Source organism: Colossoma macropomum, unplaced genomic scaffold (genome assembly GCF_904425465.1).
Source record: "Colossoma macropomum unplaced genomic scaffold, Colossoma_macropomum, whole genome shotgun sequence".
NCBI lineage: Eukaryota > Metazoa > Chordata > Actinopteri > Characiformes > Serrasalmidae > Colossoma > Colossoma macropomum.
Genome location: NW_023494796.1, coordinates 29,572,191 through 29,585,388, shown reverse-complemented (window position 1 = coordinate 29,585,388; position 13,198 = coordinate 29,572,191). Strand labels below are relative to the sequence as shown.

Below are 13,198 nucleotides of genomic sequence, written 5' to 3'. Positions count from 1 at the left end.
GCTGAGTCTGATCCACACACTAACACACCACCACCACATCAGTGTTACTGCAGTGCTGAGAATGATCCACCATTTAAATAGTACCTGCTCTGTGAGGGTCCATGGGGGTCCTGACCACTGAAGAACAGGGTGACAAAGTATGCAGAGAAACAGATGGACTACAGTCTGTAACTGTAGATCTACAAAGTGCACCTATATGGTCAGTGGAGCCGATAAAATGGATAATGGGTGTATTTCTACACACTTTTTTTACACCAGTTAATTTAATTAAATGGTTAAGATGTAAACCGAGTCATTCAGAGTGGTTTGGTGTGGTTCTAGAGAAACTTACAGTCCGAAATGTTCACAGTGGTGGTGATAGGAACCAGACGTCCACCTTTAAAAGCTCCCTTACATAAAGATATCACTCCAAATGCTTCCAAAAACTCTGCCTAATGCCTGAAACACTGGTTTACAATAATTGTGAGGATGGATTTGGCCTGTTTTTTAGAATATATTTACGATGGAGGGTGTTGCGAGGCAAAATAGTCCCCAAAGGAAACTTCTTTCTTTCAGATCTTTTATCAAAATCACATAGAAAAACTCATGTAGGTTCACTGGTGGTTCTGGATAGTAAATAAAATGGCTAAAATGTGTTCTAGACATGGCGACCCCTGGTTCCCATCACCACCACTGTAAAGACATCTGAGAGGACAGGTTTGTCTAGAAGGGAGCGTTTCACACCAAACCACTTTTGTATGACTTTGTTTACATGGTGGATTATGGGGAAATTTTGAAAAATGTGGTGGAGTTCCACTTTAACACCTAAGAAGCCAGAGGCTGCTAAAGCTCCACAGCTCTGTGTTGCTGCAGTGAACTTTTGGAACTGCACCCAAACATGGGGCCTCAGTCTCCGCCCCATCCTCTGTCCAGTCCCTTCCACTCGTTTTTTCCCCCTCTTTTTCCTCCCTCCCTCCCTCCAGCGTTGTGAAATACTGTAAAATCTGCGCGGCTGACCCACACACACATTTGAAGGTACGTTATATTGTTCTTTCTTACTGTGAGCGGCTAGTTTGTGTTGTTTTGTTGGTGGTCTGAAGCCTGTGGGGTGGTTTGTTGTCACTCCTGTCGTGTTAATAAGCTGGAAAAACGGCTAAAAACACGTCTGAATTCTAGTCTGGACATTAAAACGTGGTTTTAAGGCCTGTTTTGATCTGTTTTAGCGACGAGGCTAAAGTTAGATTCCTAATCGCTGGCTTCGTGTTCGAATTCCGCCGTTCCACCTTAAATGGTGCAGGAGTTACATTGTGGCGCATCAGGCGCCAGAATGTAACGGCTGTACCATTTAAGGTGGAACGGGAAAATTGCTCCTGCCTTCTATTGCACACTGAAATGTTGACTACTTACCAACACAGAGACGTGTTCCATTGATTATCCCCAGAAATGACTGAACACAGACACTGTGTCTCGCTTTAACGGCATTTTTGACACTTTCCTCAGTGTTGTGTGTCCCCAAATCTGAGCACAGATGGCTGCAAATGTAGGAAAGGAGGGCATTCCAGCAGAGGGCGCCACCACACAGACCGTCACCGGCGGCTCGAAGCCTCTGCACCGCTTCCTCAGAGGAGAGCCGAAGACCGTTGGGGTGAGAGAGTGCAGTACTGCTTATCTCCTGTTTGCTCATTTGGGTTCAAACTGGGGGAGCAGGGCGGAATATGGTTTCCACCACTGGAGAAACACATAAAGCCATTTAATAAGTCGTGACAGTGAGAAGGTTCTCCTTAATTATGACTTACAATGTCAGAATTATGACTTAACATCTCAATTATGACTTGTTGTCTCATAATGATGAGATTCAGTGTCATAATTATGATCTAGTATTTCATAATTATGACTTACAATCTCATAATTACGACTTACTGTCTCGTAATTATGACTTAACATCTCAATTATGACTTGCTGTCTCAAATTGATGAGATTCAGTGTCATAATTATGATCTAGTATTTCATAATTATGACTTACAATCTCATAATTACGACTTACTGTCTCGTAATTATGACTTAACATCTCAATTATGACTTGCTGTCTCATGATGAGATTCAGTGTCATAATTATGATCTAGTATTTCATAATTATTACTTATAACGTGGTGAGCACCACATACTAAGTGGGGAGCACCCAATACTATCAGCTGAGCACCAGATACTTTAAAAAAAAAAATTTACCACATCTGTATCTGGTTCTCACCCCATAGTATCTGGTGTTCACCAGATGTTTACCATTAGGTGTTCTACAATTACAGACTGTAGTCCATCTGTTTCTTTGTATACTTTATAAGCTGTTCTTCAGTGGTCAGGACCCCCACCAACCAAAATATGGACAAGTTTTCTTTGATTTTTAGTGGAATACGTCCTTCTACATTCAATATGTGGCACAGGCAGTAAAACAGGTTCATAAAGACTGTTGGCAGATACATTATGATGTGCGACCTGACTTAATTTCTTCTGTTTTCCTGGGCTGCAAGATTGTGCTGATCCTCATGGGCTCTTGTCTGTTCATGTTTGGAATCCCTCCGAAAATGGACACGCTGGAAAGCTCATCAGACATCTACAGCTCCTTTTGGTTGGGCATCCTGGTACGTTCATCGGCGTGTTATTCTGTTGTTGTCTATTATTGTATAACAGTTGGTTGCAGCCACGCAAGCTGATTGGCTGAGAAGCGTTCTAACATCACAAGTTTTTCACAAACACTGTATCACTCCGCTGAGACGCCGTTGCTGAGCAACGACTTTGGCAGCTGTAGGAGACGCTCGAGCCATTTGAACGTTTTTACTTCTTACTCTCACATTCTCACATTTGACCGACAGCCGATTTGGTCAGACCACACTAAATTCCCAAACTGTCGTCACCACTGAGCAGCTTTTCAGTCGGCAGCTGTGACAGAAGAACAGCTAAACAACCTGGAATCAGCCAGAAATGAACCCAACACCATTCGCCAAACTAAATGGGCTGTAAGATGCTTTACAGACTGGCTGGAACAAAACAACATTAATACTGATCTGGCAAAAACTGACCAAACGGAGCTGAACTTGATATTGCGTCAGTTTGCGGCGCTCAGTCTGTACTTCAAAAGGCAAGGCTTACAGCAGGCTGTGCAGCAAGTGGGCGGAGTTCGTTACTCTGACGTAGCAACAAGCTGCTCGTTAAGGAACTATAATTTGGTGAAGGAACTGCGAACATTAAAACATATTAAACGCCGCGTTCACGGCCCAGTTTATTAATTTATTACTTTATTTATTTAACTGTTGTATTAAAGCAATAGAACCCTCGAGGAGTGTGTTATCGCCAATAACATCACGGCTGTGATGATCTACGGCGACCAAATCACAGCCGTGATGTTATTTCACGGTAACACACTTCCTCTCGGGTTCTACTGCTTAAATGATTAGTGGCAGTTAATAATGCCACCACACACACAATGGTCCACATTATTGTTACTGTTGTCACAGTGCATCACTCTTCAGATGGAGAAAAGTAAATAACCCAAAATATTATTGATGTAAATGTGCTTTTTATGTAGGATCAAACAAAAATCTGAACATTGCCTAGTAGTAAGTAGTGGTTAATGCTCCTGCCTTCTTTCGTAACGGCTGTTGCGCGGTTGGACTTCACAGGACAGTGAGAAAAATCCCATTCAAATCCAAAGAGAAATAGTTATAGTTACTGTTATAGTTACTGTTACTATACCTGTCACGGACACAATCCAACAGCATTAGTACCCCATTCAGGGTTGCCAGATTGGGCACAATTACATGGGTTGGCATTTTTTCCACCTTTTAGTATTTATAGTAGTAGGTTTTATTAAAAACATAAATAAATAGTTAGATAAGTAAGGCTACGAGTTTTAAAAAAACAAAATGATTGAAAAAAACTAGAACAAAAATAGTGAGCATGTATAAAACGTCATTTTTAAGAGTGAAAATAGTAATTTTATTAATGTTATTAAGAATAATAATAATAATAAAAGTCATTCAAATGAAACATTTTAAGCTGATAAGAAAAATATATTTCATAGAATATTAGAAAATGAAAATATTTCATATCCCCACAATATACGAAACTTTATAATGTGTTATTCATTTTTAATTATATTTGTTTTGCGTGTGTTTGAAGTTAAGACTTCATGCTGTGTAGCGCTGTTGAAGTTTGCATGGTGACAAATTTATTTTAACCTGCCTAGCTGCAATTACAACAGCATCTGTGAGCACCAGATACTAAGTAGTGAGCACCTGATACTATCAGGTAAGCACCAGATACTTTGTGGTGTGCGCCCGATACTATCGGGTGAGCACCAGATACTATCAGGTGTGTACCAGATATTACGTGGTGAGCGCCCGATACTATCAGGTGTGTACCAGATACTATGTGGTGAGCACTCAGTACTATTAGGTGTCTAGCATAGCAAACTGGAAACTCAAGTGTTATGTAGAAAATCAAAACTCCAAACTACATTGAATGGGATTTATGGCAATATTCTGTAAAGACTGTTCAACCTCGCAGCAGCTGCTACACATCTGTCAACACATCTGTGGGCGGAGCCTGGACAGGTCAGTTTCTTTGATGGTTGTTGCATTTTTGTTTGGAATATTGCTTTAAGATCCTGGAGGAAAAGCCGGATAGTTCAATATTATCACATCTTCTACTGACCTTCATGTAAGTTCAAAAGACTTTTGATGTATTGATTAAAGTCTTAGGCCCAGTCCCATTTCACCCATCGCCCCTACCACTTAGCCCTCCATTTTGCGCGTTCACGTCCAGGAGTAGGGTGTCCCGATTCTTGTTGAGATAGAGGGGTAAGGTGAAGTGTTAGGGCTACATGACCCTCCAAACGGAGGTTTTTCAGAGGCCCCAAACAGAGTGTTATGATAAAAAAAAAAGGCAAAATGGAGCACAAGAGACCAAAAAAACACACAAATGTGAGAATTTTCTCTGTTAAAAATGACAGTAACCACTGTATGATCTTAGTTTAGTGTTGTTTCAGTGTATTATGGTTGTTTACTTCATAACAAGAAAAAAATCACTAATAGTATGCTAACGTATCAGTAGCTAACTTTCCCATTCCACCTTAAATAGTCCAGCAGTTCTGACGCCTGAAGCGCCAGAATGTAACTGCTGCTCCATTTAAAGTGGAACAGAAAAATTTGAATAAGAAGCTGGAGAATATCTGACTTCAGCTTCATGTCACTGAAGAATTAGGGGTGGGTGATAATAAATAATTGCCCCCCTCTTTGAAGGCATATGATTCCCTAGATGTAACTAAAGCCCAGCAGTGAGGAGCTGAACTTTACCCTCCTCTGCTGTCACTGCAGACTGGCAGGGTCGCCTACAGAGCAGCGCTATGCTTTTTTTATTTGAGGGTCCCATTTCATAGAGGTATGGTACATACGATTTCAACCACTACCCCTTACAACAAGGGATAGGGGTAAAAATAAGAAATGGGATTTACTGTATCCGTATGTTCTGTTTAGCCTCTTCCTAAAATGTGTTTTCTGTGTTTTGCAGTACTTTACGTGCGGTGTTCTCTACATACTGGCAGAACGTGAACCCACCAAAAAGATTGTGAGTAGCCTTTGGCTGATAATTGATATCTGATACTGACATAATTCTCTCGATTTGTTCATATCTTCTTAAACTCTCCTTTAAAGCTCTTCATATAACATGATCCTCATACGTTTCATATCAAAATGCTCCGTTATCTTCATCACTATTTTCCAAAACCGCTGTAGCAGCTTCAGCAGCTGTAAACTCTCTGAGCGCCATTTCACGTGTGTCTCCGATGCGGACTGAATGAAGAATGAAGGGTTTCCGGCGTGATGGTCAGTCCTTAGTGATTTCCTGAGTGTCCATTGGTCAGTTTCACACAGAATGTAGACAGGCACACGAATCCACCAGTTCCACGCGGTGAGAGGCAGATGACGTGTATCTCAGCCCCTCTTCATAGGCTCATAACTCCGGATGTGAGTCTCGTATGATCTCGAGATAAGATGGAATGGAAAGGGCGACTCTACAGATTCAGGAAGTGTTTGAACTGGATTTCTGCGCTGGATCATCACAAAGATACAGACACAGATATGGAAACATTGAACATTTTTCCCTCTTTCAGTAGAAAACCCGAAGTGCCTTTTTTGACTGATTTTCCGCTGAAATGTTTCGGTGACTGAAATTTAAAACTTTACATGTCTTCTCTTGCAGGTCACAGCTAGTCTGGCTCTTAGTATCATCTCAATACTGGGGTCTATATTTGCTGCATTTGATTTCATCAAAGCCATGGTGGTCATCTCACAAAATCATTACTATCGTCTGTACAGCACGTACAGCCCTGACAATCATACAGAGCTGGAACCAGTGGTGGAGCAACATTATGTGAGTTACCTTAAAAACAGTCACAATTTCCAGATACCCATGATTCAGAGTAGCCCAAATAGCAGAGAAGCTCACTGTAAAAAATGTACTGGCAGCAGGTTTTCCAGTAATTTACTGTTTACCTACAGTTTATCTACTACTGTGTTATAAAATGGATAGTTCCAGCCCTAAAATCTGATTGGCTGAGCCACATTCAAAGTTGTTGTAAAATCCCTGATATACACACATCTATAACCGCCTCACAACAACTGAACCCTGTATCACTGCACCACGGCTTGAAAAACCCTTCTGCTGTTAATGGAATAATGTTTGACTCTCATGCTGCTCGCATTGACCACCGAGTGTACTGATCAAGTAAGAACCCGGTTCTGTTTATATGATCCGCTGGCAACTTATGTTCTTAACTAGAACTGGGCTGGTCAGTTAGCTAACAGGCTAAAAGAGCCAACAGCCAATAGTCCATCATTAATATCACAGGCCTGAATTAAAGCACTTACAGTATGATTAACTGTAAAACTGCAGTATAAAGGTCTAAAAATGTCACTTCAATGTTTTACACACTTCAAATGTTCCTGTTTCAGTCAGTTGTAGCGTCAAACCCAGGCTCTATCCCAAACGGCTCCGTACTCCCTAAATAGTGTTCTAGCTATGAAAGTTTAGAAATTCCAGCCTCTACAGCCAAACAGTGCATCATGTATCGAGTGTGGATGTGTCTGAGTCCCAAATGACTGTTTCTTAGCTGTATTTTGCTCTGTTGGGCTGCAGGATCCAGTATTTAAACTCCTACGTAGTGCACTATGTAGGGAGCAGGGAGCCGTTTAAGATTCAGCCCCAGCGTGAGAAGAGGGGCGCCGCTGGATTGGTGCTAAATAAGACTCGCGGTGGTAATTTAGTGACCAAAAAGTGCTTATAAAGCGAAGGTTTTTACATTAAACAGTGCTGTGTTATCAAAAAAAGTTCATGAAGTGACCGCAATATACAGCGATGGGCAACTGAATGTTCTCCTCATTCAGCTGTCCATGGTAACTTGTTTATGTTGATTATTATTAATAATAGCTTAAATATGTGTATTTTACCATATTTCTTGTTGGCTGGCGTTTTATAAAAGCAATAAGCCACAAGAGGCTGTGCGTTACTGCAGTTTTATCCCAGCAAAGGCAGATAATAAAAAGTACAATTATGTTCCAAGAGGGTATCAGGGTTCCATCTGCCAGAATGCCACGAGACCGTGGATGTGTGTATTGCGGTTTCGGTCCCTGTTTCAGAATCGTTACACCCCTAAACATCAAATACATTCAGACATATTCTTGGGGAAAGAATAACAGCGAGCAAAAAGCAAATGAGCTTAAACGAACAAAACGGTAGGGAATGCTGGAAGCTCCACCCCCATTACTTCAGTAGTCAGAGACAGGCTGCTCAAGACTGTGAGTTCCGGTCACTTTCGCAATATGCTCTGCTAATAACAGCTGATCACTGTAAGATCCAACATTTTCACTTCTTTAAGAAGGAAGCTGGACCTGTTTCTACCACAATAGACCATTTTTCCGTGAATAAAGCGGATCAGTGTGCTTTCAATGTAAATTTAAATCTATTATTTACAGCCCGTGGGTCAAAAACAAGGCCCGCGGGGCAGATCAGGCCTACGACACAATCCTATCGGGCCCACAAAAGTATTTTAATTGTCTATTAATATTAGCTAATTTCACAGTGCACTGCACTACAGTCCCCAGCATGCACTGCAATGTAATGCGCGCTCTGACTCTTCTACCCCAACAACAATCTATGGCACAGCAGTTACACCTCAGTTCCACACCAGTCATATCACCAAACACACTAACTACATTTCAGCTGCAGTTCAACCAACATAAACACCCACTGTCAGCTCATCAGCTCAGAAACTGAGCGCAAGTCTTAATGAACTTGCAGCAAAGGAAGGATTCCAGGGGTCCAGTTCAAGCAGATAGGTAGGTTTAAAAGGCTGAGCTCCTTTGGACGTTTACATTTTGAATATTTCAAGTATTCATGTAATATTTAAAGGTCTATTATAAGCGACTATATTTTACAGCTTAAGTTCTTTGCATATTTTAAATAAATAATGGCCAGTTTGGGTTATAGCAGAAAATAATTCAAAATGAAATAAAAACATTTTTTTTCTCTGTCTCACAGATCTGTTGAGATTTTTTAATATTGCCTCTTTAGTGCTTGCGTCTGACACCCCTGATTAACACTCAGGGCTTGATTTGAGGTGGCGGAGTGCGAGGGGAAGCCATCCAACTAGTTAAAAGACTACACTATACACACTGTAAATACATATACACATCTTTCCACTTCCAAGAGGAAGTTCTCACACAAGTGGTTAGAAACGTGTTTAATTTTTCATTTTTAGCCGTTTAGCTCCATTCACCCACATTCATTCATGCTCGAGCTTGCAGGCGCCCTTCGGTGTTTCATAGTCATATTTTTGATATAATATGAGAAATAGGAAGCGGTCAGCCTCAAACACCAAACCAGCTCTGGTGTTTCCTCTGCATTTAAGAAACTAGGGTGCTTTAGAGGAAGTGTACTGGGATTGTTTTTTTTCTTTCCAAATGCAGTTGAGTGCAAGCTGCCAAAAGCAGAACCACTTAGTACAAGTACAGGGTACATTTTCTACTAATTGACTTAAATAATTCGAATGTAATAAAATTGTGGATTACTCTCCAATGCTGGCTATATATATATATATATATATATATATATATATATGCTATATATAAGTCACTTGGACAGACTGACACATGAAATAACAGGCTTATCATTTTAAAACACCTGCTGAAACTGCTTTGTATTCCACAGTTGTCGGCCTACAGCCTGGAAGCCGTGTTCCTGTTCCACAGCTTAACAGGTGCAGTAATCCTCATCACCATGACCGTTTTCGCACGGATGGCGCTGCGCTCCTCCCGGACACAGGTTAAACAGTCTGACTTTCTCCTGCTGAGCGTGCTTTCCCTTTAATTCTTTTCATGAGCTTTGCTTGATCTGACCTTGGCTGGATAAAGAACCCAGCTGGAATTAAATGGACGGTGTTCTAATTTACTAAGTTAAGGATTCACACTGTAAACTTGATGTGTTGTAGCTACTAATTATAAAATAAAAAACTCACAGTAAATGAACAACATTATGTTAGCTGATGAATCGGTAAGATGATAACATAGTTACAGTGTAACCTGCTAAATTATATTTAATTATATACAGTACTGTGCAAAAGTCAGAGATCAGCCTTTTGTTTATTCAATTTCCAAGCAAAATGACCATTAAGTAGAAGTTATTAGTCTTTCAGCGTCAGACAAAAGCATTACACAGAAGTCTTCCAACACTCAGTAAAAAAATCAAATCTATCAGTGTTTAAATTGTCCAGTTTTTAATTTTGTTGACTGTACTGACAGTTTAACTCTTCCTTCCATCTTTCCAACGAGTTACAGCGGCAAAAAAAGCTGCTCCCACAGATCTCACTGACATTCTGTTCCCCTTTAAACACTAACAATCACACAAACCGCTACACAAACTCACCTCAGCTGCCTCGCAGATTTATTTCTCCTGTGCATCTAAAATGGCTAAAGGAGATATTTCGGAGATTAGATATAAAATCATCCACTTGCATAAAGAAAGTTTCCAAAACTGGAGTTCAGAAAACGATTCAAGGCAACAAAGAAAATGAGATACCTAACAACCACCTGGAAGACCTGGTAGACCCCAAAACTGCCCCCCATCAGATAAGCAGCACTTAAAGCTTTCATCTTTGAGAGAGAGGAGAAAATCAAGCTGCTTCAGATCTGAAAACATCCACAGGTGTTTCTGTCCATCCTTCCACTGTGAGAAGACGACTCAGCGCTGTGGGTCTGAAAGGATGTGTAGCTGTTCAAGAAGAACCTCACTGAGAAAAGGAGACGGACACATCAAACAGAGAAGCTGAACAATGGACTGACCACCCCAGAGTCCAGACCTCAACACCACTGAATGTGTTTGATTACTTCAGAAAATGATCAACCAGCTTCTAAGACTGAACTTTGGAGGTGTGTCTGCAGATTCTTTGAGGAACTGAAAGTGAGTCTCCTGAAAAGAATGGAAGCTGGAATAAAGGGAAAGAGTGACACACTGAACACTCACACAACTGAGATTGGCTTTAGTTGTTTAGGGTTATGTGTGATTTATTGATAAATAATAGCTTGTAAATGAAGGCGTGATCTCTGACTTTGACTTTGCACTCTGTTCAAAGAAATATGGAATGATTTTGTTAAGGATACATGTATAAAATATGATATAAATATGACGCTGGAACTGTGCAACTTCACAACTTTCACATAGTTTGTAGAAAAACATGAAGAAATTTTGGACGTTTCGATCAGCAGAGCTCTAGGTGATTCCTTAATAAGTAAGAAAGCTCAAGAATGAGGTTCATTCATTTCATTTCTAATGAAATTAACATCCAGAATGCCTGATATTTATTAAAAAAACACTTAATAAAGACGAATAAGGCTCATTCCACATCCACTCACCTAGGCTGGTCACGTCTTGGATTTCTGTTAAAACATTTCATGCAACCATGCAAACTTTCAAAAACTGATCTCTAAGTAGTTTGCTGGCTATGATTCTCCCCCTCAGGTTCTCAACTGCACCCTAGATACTGACCCACACTGCTGCACGGTTTGACTCACCACACCTGATCCATGACGGGCTCCGTAATCAGCTGATGATCCGGATCAGGTGTGTTGCGTCAAGGAACCATGCAGTGCAGTGGGTCACAGGAGCAGGATTAGGAAATGCTGCTTAATCGACTGCTTTTCTTGGCGACAAACTCAACAGGTTCATTTACTGGAGGGTGTTCTTTTAATGAATTCTAATCGTCGTCAGTTTTCAGACGCTGTGTGTTGTGAACCTGCTGGGAAGAGCATGGAAACACAACCCACATTTCAATATGTTTTTCTGCACGTTGCTTGCAATAACACATTTCCACCATAGAGGTCTCCAAATCCCCAAATCTTACATAGTGCAGCTTTCAACTTAATTAACTAAATAAAATCAAACAGTCTAGAGTCAAAGCAGGAGTAGTGTTAGTAGTCTATGCAAGAATGGAGGAAAATGAACAAATAAAATAGATATAAGCCTGTGGGTAAGAAAAAGAAGTAATGAAGAGGTGAAAAACGTAAAGGAGATTGGAAAATTAGCTTGGGGTCACAATGTGGTTTATTCAGTAGGTCACTTTTCTGCAATATGGACCTCACTCAGATTTAAAGACAAGCTAAGCATCTACAAAAACATCTACAGTGGGCTCTTAAAGTGTTACTGGTATTTTATGTGACTGCTTTAAATGACTCTCTCTCTCTCTCCCTCTCTCTCTCTCTCCACAGGCGGTTGTAGTAATGCGTAACCTACCTTCAGCAGAGTGAGGACTTCTGAAGACATTATAGGATTATCTTGTTGTCTTTCTCCTACTCAGTGTGCAAACAAACAGGACCGATTAAATGAAGTATATAGCCACCGTATAACACTGTACTAACTCAGCAGCTCATATAGAAATGTATCTTGTTGGAAAAGTTTTTAATTTTATATTCAGTAATCAAACAAAACAGTGCCTGAAAGGAATGCTGACAAACAATATCTTGAAGTCAGATTATAATACAGTCTATGTGCATGCATGCATTTACAAATAACCCCCGTTTAAAATGCGCCTCACTCACCGATTTCAGTGATCAAATGAGTGACACAACAGCGTTAACCCAAAACTTATACACTCAATACCAGTATCACAAAGTAAAATCAGTAATTTGTAACTATTCATAGCATTTCACTTTGCTTTTTTATCCGATACCACCACAGCATCCTTTTAATGCCCATTAATGTCACAAGGCAGACACAGTAAATTCACAGGTATGTTATCTAAAGCGTCTTGGCCTGGCCATCATGGTTGCTGAATGTTTTTCAATATGAGAATCCTACTGTACTATACTGTATCTATAGCTAAACCACTAGGAACACCATCTTTAGACCAGCACACGCTGTTTACGTTGCGTTAACAGCAGTACTTTTACTGTGGAAGATTTCTCCCATGCAAACACTGCTGACAGAATGCCAACTAGGCCAACTAGGCCATTGTAAAATTGAAATGTAAAATTAAATGTGAAAAATAAATAAACTTTTATTTACAAATATGTATGTCAGAATTGCATTAGCGTACCTCTTATTACACAACAGAATCTGTTGGGTTCATATGTGAATGAATTGCCAACTGAATTAAAACTCATTTTATACCATATTTGCAACCAATCAGTACTGAAATAAAGTTACATATAATTTATATAAGCACAATATGATCATATGCAGAAGTTCGGGTACCTGTTGTTTTCCTAAATGTAAACAAGTGAACACATCCTCTACAGATGCTCAATTACTGTTTGTTTGCTGAATTTAACATATTGGGGGGAAAAAAATAAAACATAACGTGACCTTTTTTATATTTTATGTTTTATTTGTTTCCAATATGCAACTCAGCAAATAAATACATATGACTGGCATTTGAATCTATGGCTTAATGATTTGCTGTTTTTAAACCAAAATCGCAGTTTGAAAAAGTGCTATTTTTTTAATCATGAGCTGCAATTTTATTTATATCCTACATTATCCAACATTGTAACAAGTTTTAGATGGGGAAATTAATAACACAGAGCTTGTGAATTGACAGTCTGGCATACTACAATCAGCGTTTGGGCCTCAAGCCTAAAATGGTTGTGCTGATGTTCTTGACAAAAAAAAAGGTCTC

The 13,198-nt window shown here is 40.0% G+C and overlaps 1 protein-coding gene across 2 annotated transcripts; it reads left to right on the top strand.

Annotated features, from left to right (window-relative positions):
* The first annotated feature begins 871 nt into the window (after positions 1–871).
* On the top strand, positions 872–12,592 carry si:ch1073-291c23.2 (uncharacterized protein LOC799862 homolog). Of its 2 annotated transcripts, none has more exons than XM_036583278.1 (7): positions 872–1,014; positions 1,508–1,624; positions 2,505–2,615; positions 5,542–5,598; positions 6,232–6,402; positions 9,238–9,351; positions 11,790–12,592. In XM_036583278.1, exons 2-7 carry the CDS (start codon positions 1,508–1,510, stop codon positions 11,826–11,828), a joined length of 609 nt encoding a protein of 202 aa, XP_036439171.1. In that variant the 5' UTR covers positions 872–1,014; the 3' UTR covers positions 11,829–12,592. The 2 variants fall into 2 exon arrangements, with proteins under 2 accessions (XP_036439171.1, XP_036439170.1); XM_036583277.1 differs by having other exon boundaries at positions 884–1,014; positions 1,480–1,624.
* The last annotated feature ends 606 nt before the right edge of the window (positions 12,593–13,198 follow it).